At 48.0% G+C, this 18,874-nt stretch overlaps 2 protein-coding genes across 7 annotated transcripts in view; one reads left to right on the top strand and one right to left on the bottom strand.

Annotated features, from left to right (window-relative positions):
• The window catches only part of LOC139247114 (zinc finger protein 432-like), a 199,772-nt gene that overhangs the window by 59,996 nt on the left and 120,902 nt on the right, over positions 1 to 18,874 (top strand). The gene's annotated exons all lie outside the window — the stretch shown is intronic.
• Positions 9,826 to 18,874, bottom strand: part of LOC139247122 (nuclear factor 7, ovary-like) — a 640,289-nt gene continuing 631,240 nt past the window's right edge. The window contains exons 1-3 of one of the 2 annotated variants that reach the window (XM_070871544.1): positions 18,184 to 18,480; positions 17,852 to 17,991; positions 9,826 to 10,200 (exon numbers count right to left, since the gene is read on the bottom strand). In XM_070871544.1, coding sequence (XP_070727645.1) covers positions 10,152 to 10,200; positions 17,852 to 17,991; positions 18,184 to 18,273 — 279 coding nt within the window. In that variant the 5' untranslated portion in view covers positions 18,274 to 18,480 and the 3' untranslated portion in view covers positions 9,826 to 10,151. Of the gene's footprint in view, positions 10,201 to 17,679; positions 17,992 to 18,183; positions 18,481 to 18,874 lie in introns of those variants that run through there. The other variant, XR_011590832.1, reaches the window with a different exon arrangement.

The following is an 18,874-nucleotide window of genomic DNA, read 5'->3' on the forward strand; positions in this document are numbered from 1 at the left end:
CAAAGCTTGCCTGTGGGACCCACCAACTGAATCATGTCGATATCCTCTCAGTTGGTGAATAGTGAGTTGGGACAAAGAGATGCTCAAGAAACCAGAGGGCTTTCTTGACTGTTTCTATCCTCCCACTCAATATGATATTGCTTTCTCAAAAGTTACTCTATTTTTATTCAAAAAAAGATTAATTTTTTTTCGGTGGGGGGGGGCGGGTGGAAATGCCCAAACAACCCATCAGCAGAAACTTTAAAAATGTTGTCTCTTATCGCCCTTTCCCAGCACTGGGGTACTGAAACTGATTTTCAGGCCCAGCTGCTGCACAGGTTGGTTGAAATGACAAACAGTAATGGTGGTTATGATACCCACAAATCCCCGCGCTGCAGAAAGTGCTCCGGCCCCCGCGCTGAGTTGTGGCTGACACCGCGCAAGCGCCCCCTGCACCCCCGACAAACCACACACACAAGCGCCCGGCCCGTACCGCGCATGCTTGGCACAAACATCACCCGAGGGCCCGGATCACCGGCGGAAAGTTAGATTTATGAGGGTTTTTTAAATAAATAACGGAGTGAAGCGTGGGCGGGGAAATAAATAAAATACAAACTGCAGAGTCCGAGCGCCCCCCGGCACCGAGGGCAGACACCGAGCGCCCAGCGGAACTGAGTGGAGCGGACTGAACGGCCGCGGCACGGGGTTTCCTGCAGGGTACCAGACTAGGCCATGTGATCAACTCCACGGCCGTGACTGACGTGAGCTCCCACCAATAGGGAGAGAGCGGGCGGGGCTTGGAGGGCTGAGGTGGCGGCGGGCCCTCCAACCAATCGGGAGGTCCGAGGGGCGGGATTTCCACTGCACAGACAAGAATAATCCAGCAGAGAGCGCTCTTCTGAGTTTATGCGTGAACTCCTGAGTGGAATAGATACATGTATGGGAAAACTCTGAGGAAAACACACGAGGGAAAAAAGGAATAGAAGCTTGTGAGACAAGTGGAATAGCTTTTTTAAATTTGTTTATGTGATGCGGGCATCGCTGGCGTTTATTGCACTCGAGAAGGTGATGAGCATGAAATTGTATTTAAATAAGCTTGTGTGGTGAAGCTGCTGTCCCTCTGGCCCTTCGAAAGGTTGCTCACTGTGGCCGCTCTCCCAGATTCCAGCCCCAGCTCTGTGCTCACTGTGGCCGCTCTCCCAGATTCCAGCTCTGTGCTCACTGTGGCCCCTCTCCCAGATTCCAGCTCTGTGCTCACTATGGCCCCTCTCCCAGATTCCTACCGCAGCTCTGTGCTCACTATGGCCCCTCTCCCAGATTCCAGCTCTGTGCTCACTGTGGCCCCTCTCCCAGATTCCAGCTCTGTGCTCACTGTGGCCCCTCTCCCAGATTCCAGCTCTGTGCTCACTGTGGTCCCTCTTCCAGATTCAAGCTCTGTGCTCTCTCAGCTGCTCTCACCCGTGGCCAGCGCCACACAATCGTCCCCAGCACAGCTGAGCTGAACACCAAGCCCTGCCCCCTAGTTGCACCACCACTAATTGGAGGACCCGCCGCCAGTTTGCTCCTCCCACCTCCGCCGGGCTCTTCCCATTGATCAATGCTCCCGTCAGTCAGGCCGGGCCCCGGTGTCACGTGCTCCAGTTCACTCCGCCCCCTCGCAACACCAGGTGACATGAGGCTGAATCCGCTCCATTCGGTGTCCGGGGAGCTCTCGACCGACTCTCGGGTTTGGATGTCACTATATTCCCTCTCCCCGCACCCACCTCGAGTTAAATCGGTTCAGAAAACGCATTTTCTGTCGGTGATTCGGCCTCAACGGCCGACCTTTCCCAAGACACTAATAAAGTAAAATACTGCAGATGCTGGAAATCTCAGCGACTGTGGAGAGAGAAACAGAGTTAACGTTTCAGGTCGATGACCCTTCGTCAAATCTGGCGAATGTTTGAAATGACACCGAGCCCGGTGCGCAGGCGCAGGAGAGGCCGGTTTGTGGGACTCCTGAGCATGCGCGGTGCCGAGCAGGTGAGCTGGACATTTAAAGGTACCCTGTCTCTGTCTGTGTTGTGGTTAATTCCAGGAACACTCTCCCAGAGTCATTCTAGAATACAAAGATAAACCCCAGCTTCTATTCTCCACTGCCAACCATCTTCTTAAACACCTCTCCCCTAGCTCTTCCACGTTTAATCCGATATCTCAGGGAACAAGGGGGTCAGATTCTAGAAACAATGGAGAAAAACCTTTGAGAAATTCAAGAGAATTTAAATTCTATTCAGGAGGAGCTCTTACCGTTGCAGAAACAGATGGAGCAAAAAGACGGACTGATATTTCTGAAGGTGAGGATTATATTGTGGGTCAGTTCAGTGAAACTTTCCAGTCACAAAATAACCGACGATAATGAAAATAAATACAGCATTTGCTGAACATTTCTAAACTGATTTAAACCCATTGTTTTATCTGTTCATGGGCGGTTCTGCTATCGACATGGAATGATCCCACTCCCACACTGTCTGTAGAATCATAGGAATGAATTGCCGTGATCGTAGTACTTTGCTTATAATTATTTGTGTGCTGCCCCATTGTTTAATATCTGCCAGAACTCTCATTGCAATCCAGTTACAGTTCCATGTTGTGAGTGTGTGGGTGTGTATGGTACGGTGGGTGTGACAGTCACTGTGTCTGTGAGTGGCACTGATGTATAGTTCCAGTATCTGACACACGAATCGGAATGTTCAACTACTTACAATCATAGAATCCTACAGCACAAATGGCCCATCGTGTCTGTGCAGCTCTTTGAAACAGCGATCCAATTAGTCCCACTCCTCTTTCCCCATAGCCCTGCATTTATTTCCTTTTCAAGTGTATTTCCAATTCCCTTTTTAAAATTACTATGGAATCTGCTTCCTCCACGCTGTCATTCAGTGCATTCCTGATCATCACAAGTCATTGTGGATCATCATCATCATAGGCAGTCCCTCGGAATCGAGGAAGACTTGCTTCCACTCTTAGAATGAGTCCTTAGGTGGCTGAACAGTCCAATACGAGAACCACTGTCCCTGTCACGGGTGGGCCAGACAGTCATTGAGGGTAAGGGAGGGTGGGACAGGTTTGCCACACGTTCTTTCCACTGCCTGCATTTGTCTTCTGCATGCAATCGGCAATGAGACTTGAGGCACTCCGCGCCCTCCCAGATGCACTTCCTCCACTTAGGGCAGTCTTTGGCCAGAGACTCCCAAGTGTCAGTGGGGATGTTGCACTTTATCAGGGAGGCTTTGAGGGTGTCCTTGTAACGTTTCCTCCACCCACCTTTGGTTCATTTGCCATGAAGTTCTGAGTAGAGCGCTTGCTTTCGGAGTCTTGTGTCTGGCATGCAGACAATGTGGCCTGCCAAGCGGAGCTGATTAAGTGTGCTCAGTGCTTCAATGCTGGGGATTGCCTGCACGAAGACACTGATGATGGTGGATTTGCAGGATCTTGCGGAGGCATCGTTGGTGGTATTTCTCCAGTGATTTGAGGTGTCGACTGTACATGGTCCACGTCTCTAAGCCAACAGAGACCCAACAGAGGGACCTTGGAGTAAATGTCCACAGATCCCCGATGGTAGCAGGACAGGTAGATAAGGTTGTTAAGAAGGCATACGGAATACTTGCCTTCATTCACCGAGGCATTGAATACAAGAACAGAGAGATTATGCTTGAACTGTATAAAACACGAGTTAGGCTGCAGCTGGAGTACTGCGTACAGTTCTGATCACCACATTGCAGGAAATATGTGATTGCACTAGAGAGGGTGCAGAGGAGATTTACAAGGATGTTGCCTGGATTGGAGAATTTTAGCTATGAGGAAAGATTCGATAGGCTGGGGGTTGTTTACTTTGGAACAGAGGAGACTGAGGGGAGAACATATTGAGGTGTATCGAATTATGAGGGGTCTAGATAGAGTGGATAGGAAGGGCCTATTTCCCTTAGAGGGGTCAACAACCAGGAGGCATAGATTTAAAGCAATTCGTAGCAGGTTTAGAGGGGATTTGAGGGGGAAATGTTTCACCCAGAGAGTGGTGGGGATCTGGAACTCACTGCCTGAAACGGTGGTAGAGGCAGAAAACTTCACCACATTTAAAAATACTTGAATATGTACTTAGAGGCGTAACTTTTAAACCTACGTACCAAGAGCTGGAGCGTGGGATTAAGCTGGATAGCGCTTTGTCGGCCGGCATGGACACAATGGGCTGAATGGCCTCCTGTCGTGCTGTACATTTCTATGATTCACTTAAAACCAATCCCCACACTCCTTCATTTGTGTATGTGACCCCCAGGTCTCTGTTCCTGCACCCCATTTAAAATTGTACCATTTAGTTTATATTGCCTCTCCTCATTCTTTCTTCCAAAATGCATCACTTCACACATTTCTGTTTTAAATTTTATCCACCCTATATCTGCTCATTTCACCAGCCTGTCGATGGACTCCTGAAGTCTTTTACTAACCTCCTCACTGTTTGTGTTTTATTTATTTCAGGAGGAAGCTTGTCAGAAGAGGAGGTAGGACATGTTCTTTACTGAAACTCTGCAGTTTGGGAAAGTGTTTATGGTCAATTTATAACATTAACTGTGTAATATTTACAGGATTAGTGAGGACTATCTCAAGCTGTCAGTAGCAGATGGCCCTTTACAATACACAATGTGGAGAGACATGATAGGCGACATTAACCTGGGTAAATCTCCTATATTCCTTTTTCTGATTTATATCATAGGCGGTCCATTGAACAAGGATGACTTGCTTCCACGAGTTCACAGGTATTTTGATAAAGGACCCGATGTTCCAGTCCTGAACTCCAATTGAGTGTGTGGAAGATGCCAGTGCCTGGATTTTTATTAACGTGTGGTGACCGTTGAACATCAGCCACCACACGGGCACGACAGAGCTAGGCCTTTATCCAGTGGCAAGGGTTAACCAGGACGACTGGAGACCTGCTCTGCTGCACGGACCTAGTGCGCGCACATATCACAGTGTGGACTGGCCAATGCTACCCCTGGCCCTTGGCTCTTCTGGGCCCTGTACCCTCATGTCGCACCTCTGCCATGATCTCTCGCCGCTCCTTCACCATAAACATTCACCGCATCTCGCCACAAACACTCACTACTCATCCGCCCCGACCTTCCCACTCCTCTGTACCTGGGCCCTGCCGATGTTCCTGCCCTCGCACCAAAATGGCGACCAGTGTTTTGATGACGTCACCCAGTCGCCCATCTCAAAACCATTGCATACTTGGAGCAGCTCACGCTGGAGGTTGGAGTGGTCCAGCTCTTATACTTGCCGACCTGCGGAGCTGTTCTCTCGCAGGCTGGGGGGTGGGGGCCACGATGTCCCAGGCCCACCGCTCCAGCACTTATACTTGCCGACCTGTTCTCTCGCATTTCTCAATCCAGATGAGAAAGGCCTAAACCGGCTTCCAGACCCTGGATTAAAAGATCACTGATGTCCGTGTCTAGTCTGGAAGTCAGGAGTCTTTGCATTGGATAAGGGAGGGCTTGGGGTCATCTTACTGAAATATTCAAGATCCTTAGCCACAGAGAGAAGATAAACATCCAGAGGTTTAACACAGTCAGAGTCGACAACAAAGTAGCGATAGTCTCAAACTCAGAGAATGGCGGGAAAATATAGCGGGGGGAGGGGGAAGGATATAGGATGGTGGGGGCGGGGGAAGGAGATAGGATGGTGGGGGAGGGGGGCGGGGGAAGGAGATAGGATGGTGGGGGAGGGTTGTGGAGCAGAGGGGCAAAGTCGAGGAGCAGCCAGCAGCGGGCAGGACAATTTCTGCACCTCCCGGCCACAGAGAAACTTACACACAGAATAAATAGAAAGAACCTGTTTTTATATCCGACCTTTCACGACCTCGGGACGTCCCGAAGCTCTTTACAGACAATGAAGAGTTTTTAAAGTGTAGTCACTGTTGCAATTTGTGCACAGCAAGCTCCCACAAGCAGCAAAGTGATAATGACCAGATAACCAGTTCTCATGATGTTGGTTGATGGATAAATATTGTCCAGGACACCGGACGGAACTAACTCCTTGCATCATTCCCTCTGGGGGCTTCCAGCAGTCCCTTTAAGGACCACAGGTTGGGCCATTCTACAGACTGTTCCACTGGGCGGGACTTGCACAGCTCACACAATGATCAATGGAAGACCAAGATTGCACGGGGGTCCCATGTACATTCTGGGATCCGGTTTGCATAAACTAATGCGGCTTCCCCCATGTTTAGTGCGGGAACGCTGGATTCCTATTTTGCGGCTGCGGCATAATTTCCCGGCGGCCCTTAGTGGGAACCACTGCGGGAGATTTTTGTCTCGTTACTGCTCTGTTTACAGTGTAAATCCGGACAATAGTGAGACGTAAATCACTCCCAACTACTTTATGCAGAGGGTATGGGAAGTAATACATTGTGGGAAGTGGTTTGAGATATTTGTCAGGGATATTGGAAATGTAAGTTTCTCCTTCAGATGTAATTGCAGTGTGTTTATTTCCATCGCATTCCTTATACTGGACGCTGTCTTACCTGTGAAATATTTTATTCACAACACTACTTTCCTTGTGGCCTTTGGAAACAGCTGCCCCCACCCCTCTCCCGCTCTCTCTCCCCTCCCCCTGCTCTCCCCCCACCCCCCTCACCTGCTCTTTCTCCCCCTCTTCTTTCTCTCCACCCCCCCCCCACTTTCTCACCCCCCTGCACACTCTCCCCCTCCCCGCTCTCTGTCCCCCACTTTTCCTCCCCCCGCGCTTTACCCCACCCCCCCCAACTACCCACTCTCTCTCCCCCTCCCCCCACACGAAGGCAGAATATTATCTGAATGGTGGCAGATTAGGAAAAGGGGAGGTGCAATGAGATCTGGGTGTCATGGTACATTAGTCATTGAAAGTTGGCATACAGGTACAGCAGGCGGTAAAGAAGGCCTTCCTAGTTAGGGGATTTGAGTATGGGAGCAGGGAGGTCTTACTGCAGTTGTACCAGACCTTAGTGAGGCCTCACCTGGAATATTGTGTTCAGTTTTGGCCGACTCCTGCACTTTATTTCAATGTTTCTATCCCGCTCTCTCCAGTGGTTTTCGGGTCTTTATCTCCAGGCGCTGATTCGGGTCGAAATCGACGTAAATCGCCCCCCAGGGCGTAAACCCTGGAGCAGTAGCTGATTCTATGATCACAACCCAGAGCCCGAGTAGGCACTTTAAACAGGAAAGTGTTTGAATAAATCGCAGCAAGAAACTGAATCACTGACTGTTGTATTTTATCTTTCCCCAAGCTCCAGCCTCGATGACTCTGGATCCGAACACAGCGAATCCCCGACTCATCCTGTCTGAGGACCGGACCTGTGTGAGACCCGGAGACAAATGGCAGCCGCTCCCTGACACCCTGGAGAGGTTTGATCCCTGGGGCTGTGTCCTGGGATCAGAGGCGAAGGTGTGGAACAAGGTGGGGTCTGGGAGTGGTCCGAGAGTCTGCCAGGAGAAAAGGGCTATTCACCCCGAGCACAGAGACCGGATACTGGATTGTGGGGCTGGATCCCGGAAGAGGCTATTTTGCCGGCACCTCCCCCTCACTAACCCACCTCACCCAGAGTGTGAAGCCCCTGACGATCAGGGTGTACCTGGACTATGAGGGTGTACAGGTGTCATTTTACAATGCAGACAACTTGTCCCATCATGTCCCATCTCCACACTTTCACTGAGAGAACCTTTCCCTACTTCTCCCCGGGGCTGAATGATGGCGGGAAAAACTCCGCACCACTGACAATCTGTGGGGTTAAAGGTCACCAACAGGCCCTTCCCAAAATGTCAACCTGCCACCTGCTGGCCGTTGGTCCCAGTCACAGGTGGTGCGGGGAGGGAGCTGGGGAGCGAGGGAGCGAGGGAGAGAAAGCGCGTGCGCGGAGTGGGGTGGGGGGGCGGGGAAGAGAGAAGAAACAAATCGATGGTGAATTGTAGACGGGGAGTTACTGGGTGGAATGAGCTGTGTAACACAAGAATCCGGTGATCTTGCTGCCTGTAATGTTGCTCCACAGGCAGAAGGTGACACTACATGGAGGTGTTTGAGATGAATTAGTGCAACACCTCTTCTGGCAAGCCTGTTATTAAACTACACAACAGAAGCAACATTGATTTTTTTTTAAGCGAATTGGGGGCTTAACGACATCCCAAAGTCATGTACTAAATGTTTTTATTTTAAATTTGCACCTTACCCATCCCTGGAATTTAGAAGTTTAAGCCGTGATTTGATCGAAGTTTTCAAGATATTAAGAACCGAGAGTAAGCCTTTCCGCTGCGTGGGTTGTCTAGGACTGGGGGCATCGTCTAAAAATTATAGCCAGGCCTTTCAGGAGTGAAGTTAGAAAATACTTCGACACACAAAGGGTGGGAGAAGTTTGGAATTTTCTTCTGCAAACCACAATTGATGCAGCTTCAATTGTTAATTTTAAACCGGAGGTTGATGGATTTTCGTTAACCAAAGGGATTGTGGGATATGGGCCAAAGGCGGGTTTATGGAGACAGGTCACAGATCAGTCGTGATCTCATTGAATGGTGGGACAGGCTCCAGGGGCTGAATGGCCTCTTCCTGCTCCTATCCTGAACTAACAGGACTGATTTTAAGAGCCCCTGCCTGGTGTAACCGGAGCGATAGTCGCCTGGAAATGGCACTAAAGTTTACGCTGGTGCTTCAGCCATCGTCACCGTGGGTGGGGTCCTGAGATGGGCAGCGGGAACGCCTGCCTGTTTCAGGGGGGGAAACCTCATCAAACTGGGGTCCCGTGATGTACAGAGGACCCTGACTGCAATTCTGAGGTACAAATGGGCGGAGTGAGGGCACGTTGAGTGGCCGAACCAGCTGCTCTTCAAACACTCGCTGGAGGCCGCTCAGAAATATTTTTTATAAAACAGATCTCTTTCCTAAAAACAAACACATTCCTGACATCGCAACCATTATATTTCTGATTTACTTCATTTTGTATACAAATATTTTCAACCTTCCCCGTGTTCCACTCCCTTCAAGGCCGTTCCTTCATCTTTGTCCATGAAAGTTTGAACATTTCATGTTGAAAGTCTCTTCTGTATTTTTTTCATTCGTTGCTGGGATATGGTGGTGCAAGGCCAGCATTTATTGCCCATCCCTAATTGCCCTCGAGAAGGGGGTGGTGAGCCACCTTCTTGAACCACTGCAGTCCGTGTGGTGAAGGTGCTCCCACAGGGATACGAGGGAGGGAGTTCCAGGATTTTGATCCAGCGATGAAGGAACAGCTGATATATTTCCCAAGTGAGGATGGTGTGCAACGTGAAGGGGAACTTGTAGGTGAGGGTGTTCCCCTGCAACTGCTGCCCTTGTCCCTCTGGGTGGTAGAGGTCGCGGGTTTGGGAGTTGCTGCAGTGCAACGTGTAGATGGTACACACTGCAGCCACGGTACGCCGGTGGTGGAGGGAGTGAATGTTGAAGGTGGTGGATGGGGTGCCAATCAAGCGGGATGCTTTGTTCTGGATGGTGTCGAACTTCTTGAACTTTGTTGGAGCTGCACTCATCCAGGAAAGTGGAGAGTATTCCATCACACTCCTGACTTATGCCTTTGAGATGGGGGAAAGGCTTTGAGGAGTCAGGAGGTGATTGAAAGTGATTTGACCAAATCAGTTGTGAATATACTCGTGCATTAATTTTCCAGTTTTAAACCATGAGAGAACACAGTGTAACAGGTTAATGATTTAGATCACTGTTTTTGTTTACTAATGAATGAATTCTAATGGCCGATTGCTTCTAAAATAGTTGTGATTATTAGATTGTTGCATTATAAATCATGAATCAGATATCAAATGCTGCCATTTCATCTATTTTCTTATTTGAAGGGGTATGGATAATATTTACATTCTTTTACTCGTGTCTGGTATTCTTAAGATGTGCCCACTTATTGAGGGTTTTACGGGTTAAGTGAGAAACCAGGAAAGGCCCTCCGTACCAGGGTTGAGAATGTCCATTACATGTCTCCACACTCTATACTGGGTGGGTCCCTTAAATGCTCCCAGAGACAGGCTGCCTCTCGCTATGTTTGGCTGATAGTTCGCTTCACTAATAATGTAAATATGAAATATTGAACAGCAGAAAATAAAACCGCTCTTCAATATCCTACTTTATAATGTTGTTCAGTTATTTTTGGAGCGTGTCGTACCTCTGCTCCTCCGGCGGACTCTCCTGAAATAGACAGAAACACAAATGTTAACGCACAGCAGACCGCTGGCAGTGCTCAAACAGACTAAACAAGGCTCGACTTTGCAGCATGAGAGAGCTAGAGAGTCAATAGTAAAGTGTGGAGCAACTCACTGATCTCAGCTGCCCAAAACCTGAAGTGATATGCTCCTCTTGTACCATGTGGGAACTCAGGGACACTTCCGGTGTCCCTGACAACTACGTGTGCGGGAAGTGTATCCACCTCCAGCTCCTGACGGACCGCGTTGCGGAATTGGAGCCGAGGGTGGATTCACTCTGGAGCATCCACGATGCTGAGAATGACTTGAGTAGCACGTATAGCGAGTTGGTCTTACTGCAAGTGAAGGGTCCACAGCCAGATAGGGAATGGAAGACCAACAGGAAGAGCAGTGCAAGGAAGGTAGTGCAGGGGTCCCCTGCGGTCATCCCCCTGCAAAACAGATACACCGCTTTGAGTACTGTTGGGGGGGATGACTTACCAGGGAAAGGCAGCAGCAGCCAAGTTCAAGGCACCGTGGCTGGCTCTGCTGCACAGGAGGGCAGGAAAAAGAGTGGGAGAGCGATAGTAATAGGGGATTCAATTGTAAGGGGAATAGATAGGTGTTTCTGCGGCCGCAACCGAGACTCCAGGATGGTATGTTGCCTCCCTGGTGCAAGGGTAAAGAATGTCTCGGAGTGGGTGCAGGACATTCTGAAAAGGGAGGGTGAACAGCCAGTTGTCATGGTGCACATTGGTACCAACGATATAGGTAAAAAACGGGATGAGATCCTACGAGATGAATTTAAGGAGCGAGGAGCTAAATTAAAAAATAGGACCTCAAAAGTAGTAATCTTGGGATTGCTACCAGTGTCACGTGCTAGTCAGAGTAGGAATCGCAGGAGAGCTCAGATGAATACGTGGCTTGAGCAGTGGTGCAGCAGGGAGGGATTCAAATTCCTGGGGCATTGGAACCGGTTCTGGGGGAGGTGGGACCAGTACAAAACGGACTGTCTGCACCTAGGCAGGACCGGAACCAATGTCCTAGGGGGAGTGTTTGCTAGTGCTGTTGGGGATGAGTTAAACTAATATGGCTGGGGAATGGGAACCAATGCAGGGAGACAGAGGGAAACAAAATGGAGACAGAAGCAAAAGACCGAAAGGAGATGAGTAAAAGTAGAGGGCAGAGAAACCCAAGGCAAAAAACAAAAAGGGCCACTTTACAGCAAAATTCTAAAGGGTCAAAGTGTAATAAAAAGGCAAGCCTGAAAGCTCTGTGCATCAATGCGAGGAGTATTCGGAATAAGGTGGATGAATTAACTGTGCAGATAGCAGTTAACGGATACGATGTGGTTGGCATCACAGAGACATGGCTCCAGGGTGACCAAGGCTGGGAACTCAACATCCAAGGGTATTCAACATTTAGGAAAGATGGACAGAAAGGAAAAGGAGGTGGGGTGGCATTGCTGGTTAAAGAGATAATTAATGCAATTGTAAGGAATGACATTAGCTTGGATGATGTGGAATCGGTATGGGTGGAGCTACGGAATACCAAGGGGCAGAAAACACTAGTGGGAGTTGTGTACAGACCTCCAAACAGTAGTAGTGATGTTGGGGAGGGCATCAAACAGGAAATTAGGGGTGCATGCAATAAAGGTGCAGCAGTTATCATGGGTGACTTTAATATGCATATAGATTGGGCTAACCAAACTGGAAACAATACGGTGGAGGAGGATTTCCTGGAGTGCATAATGGATGGTTTTCCAGACCAATATGTCAAGGAACCAACTAGTGGGGGAGGCCATCTTCGACTGGGTGTTGTGTAATGAGAGAGGATTAATTAACAATCTCGTTGTGAGAGGCCCCTTGGGGAAGAGTGACCATAATATGATGGAATTCTACATTAGGATGGAGAAGGAAACAGTTAATTCAGAGACCATGGTCCAGAACTTAAAGAAGGATAACTTTGAAGGTATGAGGCGTGAATTGGCTAGGATAGATTGGCGAATGATACTCAAGTGGTTGACAGTGGATGGGCAATGGCTGACATTTAGAGACCACATGGATGAACTACAACAATTGTACATCCCTGTCTGGCGTAAAAATAAAAAAGGGAAGGTGGCTCAACCGTGGCTATCAAGGGAAATCAGGGATAATATTAAAGCCAAGGAAGTGGCATACAAATTGGCCAGAAATAGCAGCTAACCAGGGGACTGGGAGAAATTTAGAACTCAGCAGAGGAGGACAAAGCGTTTGATTAGGGCAGGGAAAATGGAGTACGAGAGGAAGCTTGCAGGGAACATTAAAATGGACTGCAAAAGCTTCTATAGATATGTAAAGAGAAAAAGGTTAGTAAAGACAAACGTAGGTCCCCTGCAGTCAGAATTAGGGGAAGTCATAAATGGGAACAAAGAAATGGCAGACCAATTGAACCAGTACTTTGGTTCGGTATTCACTAAGGAGGACACAAACAACCTTCCGGATAAAAAAGGGGTCAGAGGGTCTAGTAAGAAGGAGGAACTGAGGGAAATCCTTATTAGTTGGGAAATTGTGTTGGGGAAATTGATGGGATTGAAGGCCTATAAATCCCCAGGGCCTGATGGTCTGCATCCCATAGTATTAAGGAGGTGGCCTTGGAAAAGCGGATGCATTGACAGTCATTTTCCAACATTCCTCAGACTCTGGATCAGTTCCTATGGAGTGGAGGGTAGCCAATGTAACCCCACTTTTTAAAAAAGGAGGGAGAGAGAAAACAGGAAATTATAGACTGGTCAGCCTGACATCGGTAGTTGGTAAAATGATGGAATCAATTATTAAGGATGTCATAGCAGCGCATTTGGAAAGAGGTGACATAATAGGTCCAAGTCAGCATGAATTTGTGAAAGGGAAATCATGCTTGACAAATCTTCTGGAATGTTTTGAGGATGTTTCCAGTAGAATGGACAAGGGGGCACCAGTTGAAGTGGTGTATTTGGACTTTCAGAAGGCTTTTGACAAGGTCCCACACAAGAGATTAGTGTGCAAAGTTAAAGCACATGGGATTGGGGGTAGTGTGCTGACGTGGATTGAGAACTGGTTGGCAGACAGGAAGCAAAGAGTAGGAGTAAATGGGTAGTTTTCAGAATGGCAGGCAGTGACTAGTGGGGTACCGCAAGTTTCTGTGCTAGGGCCCCAGTTGTTTACACTGTACATTAATGATTTAGACGAGGGGATTAAATGTAGTATCTCCAAATTTGTGGATGATACCAAGTTGGGTGGCAGTGTGAGCTGCGAGGAGGATGCTATGAGGCTGCAAAGTGACTTGGATAGGTTAGGTGAGTCGGAAAATGCATGGCAGATGAAGTATAATGTGGATAAATGTGAGGTTATCCACTTTGGTTGTAAAAACAGAGAGACAGACTATTATCTGAATGGTGACAGATTAGGAAAAGGGGAGATGCAACGAGCCTGGGTGTCATGGTACATCAGTCATTGAAGGTTGGCATGCAGGTACAGCAGGCGTTTAAGAAAGCAAATGGCATGTTGGCCTTCATAGCAAGGGGATTTGAGTACAGGGGCAGGGAGGTGTTGCTACAGTTGTACAGGGCCTTGGTGAGGCCACACCTGGAGTATTGTGTACAGTTTTGGTCTCCTAACTTGAGGAAGGACATTCTTGTTATTTTGAGGGAGTGCAGCGAAGGTTCACCAGACTGATTCCCGGGATGGCGGGACTGACATATCAAGAAAGACTGGATCAACTGGGCTTGTATTCACTGGAGTTCAGATGAATGAGAGGGGATCTCATAGAAACGTTTAAAATTCTGACGGGTTTAGACAGGTTAGATGCAGGAACATTGTTCCCAATGTTGGGGAAGTCCAGAATCAGGGGTCACAGTCTGAGAATAAGGGGTAACCCATTTCGGACCGAGATGAGGAGAAACGTCTTCACCCAGAGAGTGGTGAACCTGTGGAATTCTCTACCACAGGAAGTTGTTGAGGCCAATTCACTAAATATTTTCAAAAAGGTGTTAGATGTAGTCCTTACTACTAGGGGGATCAAGGGGTATGGTGAGAAAGCAAGAATGGGTTACTGAAGTTTCATGTTCAGCCATGAACTCATTGAATGACGGTGCAGGCTCGAATGGCCGAATGGCCTACTCCTGCACTTATTTTCTATGTTTCTATGTTTGGGCCTTTGAGAGGAGCAGATGGGAACTAATGGAAGGAAATGGTTGGAAAGCTAATAAGCAAAGACTAGTGGGTAGTATTGGACAAATTGAGTCAGTTTAGTGAAGTGCATGGGCTGGTACTCAATATTGAGGGCGAGTCACTGGGGAGCTGGGACAGGGATTTTTGCAAACAGGTACAGGGGCAGCAAGAAACAGAAATAACTGCTGGGGGAAACCGAGCACATAAGATAATAGAGGGTGCACCGACGGCAGGAAGAATGCTTGTAAAGACACTGAGAAAGTCACAACAATGTGTAGATATAGGAACATAAGAACAGGAGTAGGCCATTCAGCCCCTCGAGACTGTTCCACCATTTAATTAGATCAAGCACTAACTCCGAATGCAGAAGACCAAGTAATGGAGGAACAAGTAGTTCAGAAGCCAGAGAACATAGTTAGGACAAAGATGCAGTTCACAGAATCCTAGAAATTTACAGCAGGGCAGGAGGCCATTTCGGCCCATTGTGTCCGTGCCGGCCGACGAAGAGTTATCCGGCCTAATCCCACTTTCCAGCTCTCGGTCCTAGCCCTGTAGGTTATGGCACTTCAAGTGCACATTCAAGTACGTTTTAGTAGTGGTGAGGTTTTCTGCCTCGACCAACCTTTCGGTAAGTGAGTTCCATACCCCAACCACCCTCTGGGTGAAAACATTTCCCCTCAAATACCCGCTAAACCTCCTACCAATTACTTTAAATCTATGCCCCCTGCTTGTTGACCCCATGCTAAAGGAAATAGGTCCTTCCTATTCACTCAGCTCTCTCCTCAGCCTCCTCTTTGCCAAAGAATAAGCAATCCCAGCATATCCAGTCTTTCCTCAAAGCTAAAATTCTCCAGTCCAGGCAACATCCTCATAAATCCGATCTGGTACTGTAAAGCCCATGTGTGTCTCAGTGTCAGCTCCTGTACATATACAGTACACAGCGGATAAAGGAATAATTCACTCCCGGCTGCTTCTGTAAAGCCCATGTGTGTCTCAGTGTCAGCTCCTGTACATGTACAGTACACAGCGGGTAAAGGGGAACGATTCTCCACTCTGCTACTGTCGAGCCCGTGTGCCTCTCAGTGCCAGCTCCTGTACATGTACAGTACACAGCGGGTAAAGGGGAACGATTCTCCACTCTGCTACTGTATGGCCCGTGTGCCTCTCAGTGCCAGCTCCTGTACATGTACAGTACACAGCGGGTAAAGGGGAACGATTCACTCCCGTCTGGTCCTGTATGGCCCGTGTGCCTCTCAGTGCCAGTTCCTGTATATGTACAGCACACAGCGGGTAAAGGGGAACGATTCACTCCCGGCTGGTACTGTATGGCCCGTGTGTGTCTCAGTGTCAGCTCCTGTACATGTACAGTACACAGCGGGTAAAGGAACAATTCACTCCCGCCTGCTACTGTAGAGCCCGTGTGCCTCTCAGTGTCAGCTCCTCTACACTGCTCAGTGTCCCACCATTTAATGTGTATTCCCTCGCCTTGTTAGCCCTCCCCAAATGTATTACCTCACACTTCTGTGGATTGAATTCTATTTGTTACTGTTCTGCCCACGTGACCAATTCACTGATATCTTCCTGCAGTCTGTTAATGTGCAGGGAGATTCTGGCTGTAGGGAGGTGGGTGGTAATGAGTGCGGTAATGATGATGAGTTGGTTACCCAGAGATAGGTCTGTGCACATTGAAGATAAATGACAAAAGGTACTGGAGGAGCAGGGGAGGCTAAATGGCAATGTATGAAATCCTGTAAGGGCTCTGAACCCTCCCATGCAAGGATGGCCGAGAAAATCAAGGCAATTCCCTGTGTTGTACTTCCTGTTTTTGGTGACAAAGATGTTTGCAAAGAAAATCGCAAATTGTGTAAATCTGCTGCGAAAATAATACTGGGACGTTGAAGCGTAAATGGTGCTGTTCTTGTGACAAAAAATGGGAGAGAGCTGACCAAATAAAAACCATGGAACTGGTCAGGAACGTTGAAGTAGCTGCAAGAAGCATTTACATTAGAGGAGGGAGAAGGCCAGGAGGAAAGGTGATCCACATGACATTGATTACAGAGTGGAATCTAGACAGCAGGTGGGTGATATACAAGAACCAGGTAACATTAACAAGGGTAAACTAGGGGCCAAAAGATGGAACATCTACAGTAAGCTGTATAGACGTGAATGCTGAATGCATTCGGGATCAGCAATTCCAAAACACGAGGTTACTGCGGCACTCGGGAACTCCAGTGTTGTGGGAATATTATAAACACGGCTGACTGCAGAGGATGGTGCACAGGGACAGGAGGAGCCTGTTCCACCATTCAGTTAGATCTGTACCTCAACTGCATTTACCCACTTCTGCTCCATATCCCTTGATGCCCTTCACCAACAACAATCTACCCATCTCAGTCTGGAAAATGGTGAATTATTTGATCCAAGCATTCAATTTTGAGGGAGAATGTTCCAGATTTCCACAACTCTGTGAATGAATAATTTTTGGAAGAGTATTCAGGCACAGCAGAGTAGACAGCAAGGATGTGATGTGGACCTGGATGTCAAAGACACGAGGAGATTAAAGCTGTTGATCCTGTGAAAGAGCTGTCCAATTTATTCCCACACCCAATCCTTTCCCCACAACCCTGAAAATTAGTTCTCTCCAGCTACATGTCCCATTGCCCTTTGAACATCCCGATGGAATCTGCTTCCACCACCCTTTCAGGTTCCAAATCTGAAAACATATCTCCACATTTCCCTCTAGTTCTCTTGCCAATTATTTTAGATCTGTGACCTCGGGCTACCGATCCGGTTGCTTGAAGAAACAGTTTCTCCCGTTTGCTCAATCAAATCCCCTCAGAATTTTGATTACCTCCATTAGGTGTCCCCTTGACCTTTGCTGCTCCAAGGAGAACAATCCCAGCTTCTGCTATCTCTCCACTTTACTGAAGTCCCTCATTCCTACTCTCATCCCAATAAACCTCCTCCTTACTCTCTCCAAGACCTTGACATCCTTCCTCAAGTCTGGTTCCCGGAATTCTACACAATACTCCAGCTGCAGCCTAACCAGTGATTTGTAAAGGTTCAGCATGACTTCCTTGTATTGAATTCAATGCCCCCGTTTACAAAGCCAAGTATCCCACAGGCTTTCTTGACTGTCTTATCAACTTGCCCTGCCACCTTCAAAGATTTGTGAACATTTACCCCAGTTCCTTCTGTTCTTTCACAACCTACAAAATAGCACCATTTAGATGACACTGCCTCTCCATGTTGTCCTTCCCAAAGTGCATCACTTCACACACAGTCACATTAAACTGTACCTGCCATGTGTCTGGTCTTGGTCCTCCTGAAGTCTGCTACTATCCTGCTCACTATTCACTACGTTGCCAAGTTTTGACTCGTCTGTAAACTTCAAAATTGTACTTTCTATCCCCAAGTTCAGGTTCTTTATCAACAAGGAAAGCTTATTGTGAATTGTCTCAGATTTCTCACAGATTTGTCTCCATTCTGAATAAAATATCATCCTTTTCCTCATTCAGTTCTTCGACCAAATTTTGTTCCTTTTCATCCAAAATATTGCGCAATGTAGAAAATTCAGAATCGATGAGGTTCTGCGATTGATTCGACTGTTCCTGTGAAGACAGAGAGTTTGTTAAAGAAGGAAACAAAACTATCGCAGCTCACCAGCACATTGATCACAATGCTTAATAAAAGCCAAGCCACGCTGCTGAAAATGCACAGGGATAGAGTTCTGTTAGCCAGCATGGGATACATAACACGCTAACTGTACCAGCACAGCCCACATCGGCCCATTGAGAATTCACCGTCATTTCGGAGATGTTCTCTTGCTGATCAAACTCAAAATCGTCAAAAGAGGTTTTCTTCTGCCTCGGAGAATGTAGGATTATGTTCATTTTCTCCTGGGATTGAAACTGCGAGATCTGAAGATAATTGGCAAATGGCAAAAAAAAAATCCAGGGGGTAAATGAGGGGATACATTTTTACACAGCGAGTTATGGTGATCTGGAGTGCCCTGCCTGAAAGGGTGGTGGAAGCAGATTCAATAGTAACTTTCAAAAGAGAATTAGATAAATAGTTAAATAGGAGACATTCGCAGGGCTCTGGGGTAAGAGCAGGGGAGTGAGACTAATGGGACAGCTCTTTCACAGGCACGATGGGCTGAATGGCCTTTTCCTGTGCTGTGTGCATCGATGATTCTAGGAGCTGACAAGAGCCACGGCGCTGCTAAAATTAAAAAAATTAAAAGTAAATTTATAATTTGTACAATCGGCAAAGTGTTAAACTGGACAATGTGACCCCTCCTTCACCTCCACATTCCTGTCCCATCTCCTCCTCACACACCACCCCCTCCTCCTCACTGCCCCATCCTCTGCCCCCATCTCCTCCCCACATCTTAACCCACATCCCCCCTCCTCCTCACCCCCATCCCCCCTCCTCACCACCATCCCCCCTCCTCACCCCCATCCACCCTCCTCCTCCTCACCCCCATCCCCC

The sequence above is a fragment of the Pristiophorus japonicus genome, unplaced genomic scaffold, assembly GCF_044704955.1.
Source record: "Pristiophorus japonicus isolate sPriJap1 unplaced genomic scaffold, sPriJap1.hap1 HAP1_SCAFFOLD_258, whole genome shotgun sequence".
In the NCBI taxonomy this organism is placed as follows: Eukaryota; Metazoa; Chordata; class Chondrichthyes; family Pristiophoridae; genus Pristiophorus; species Pristiophorus japonicus.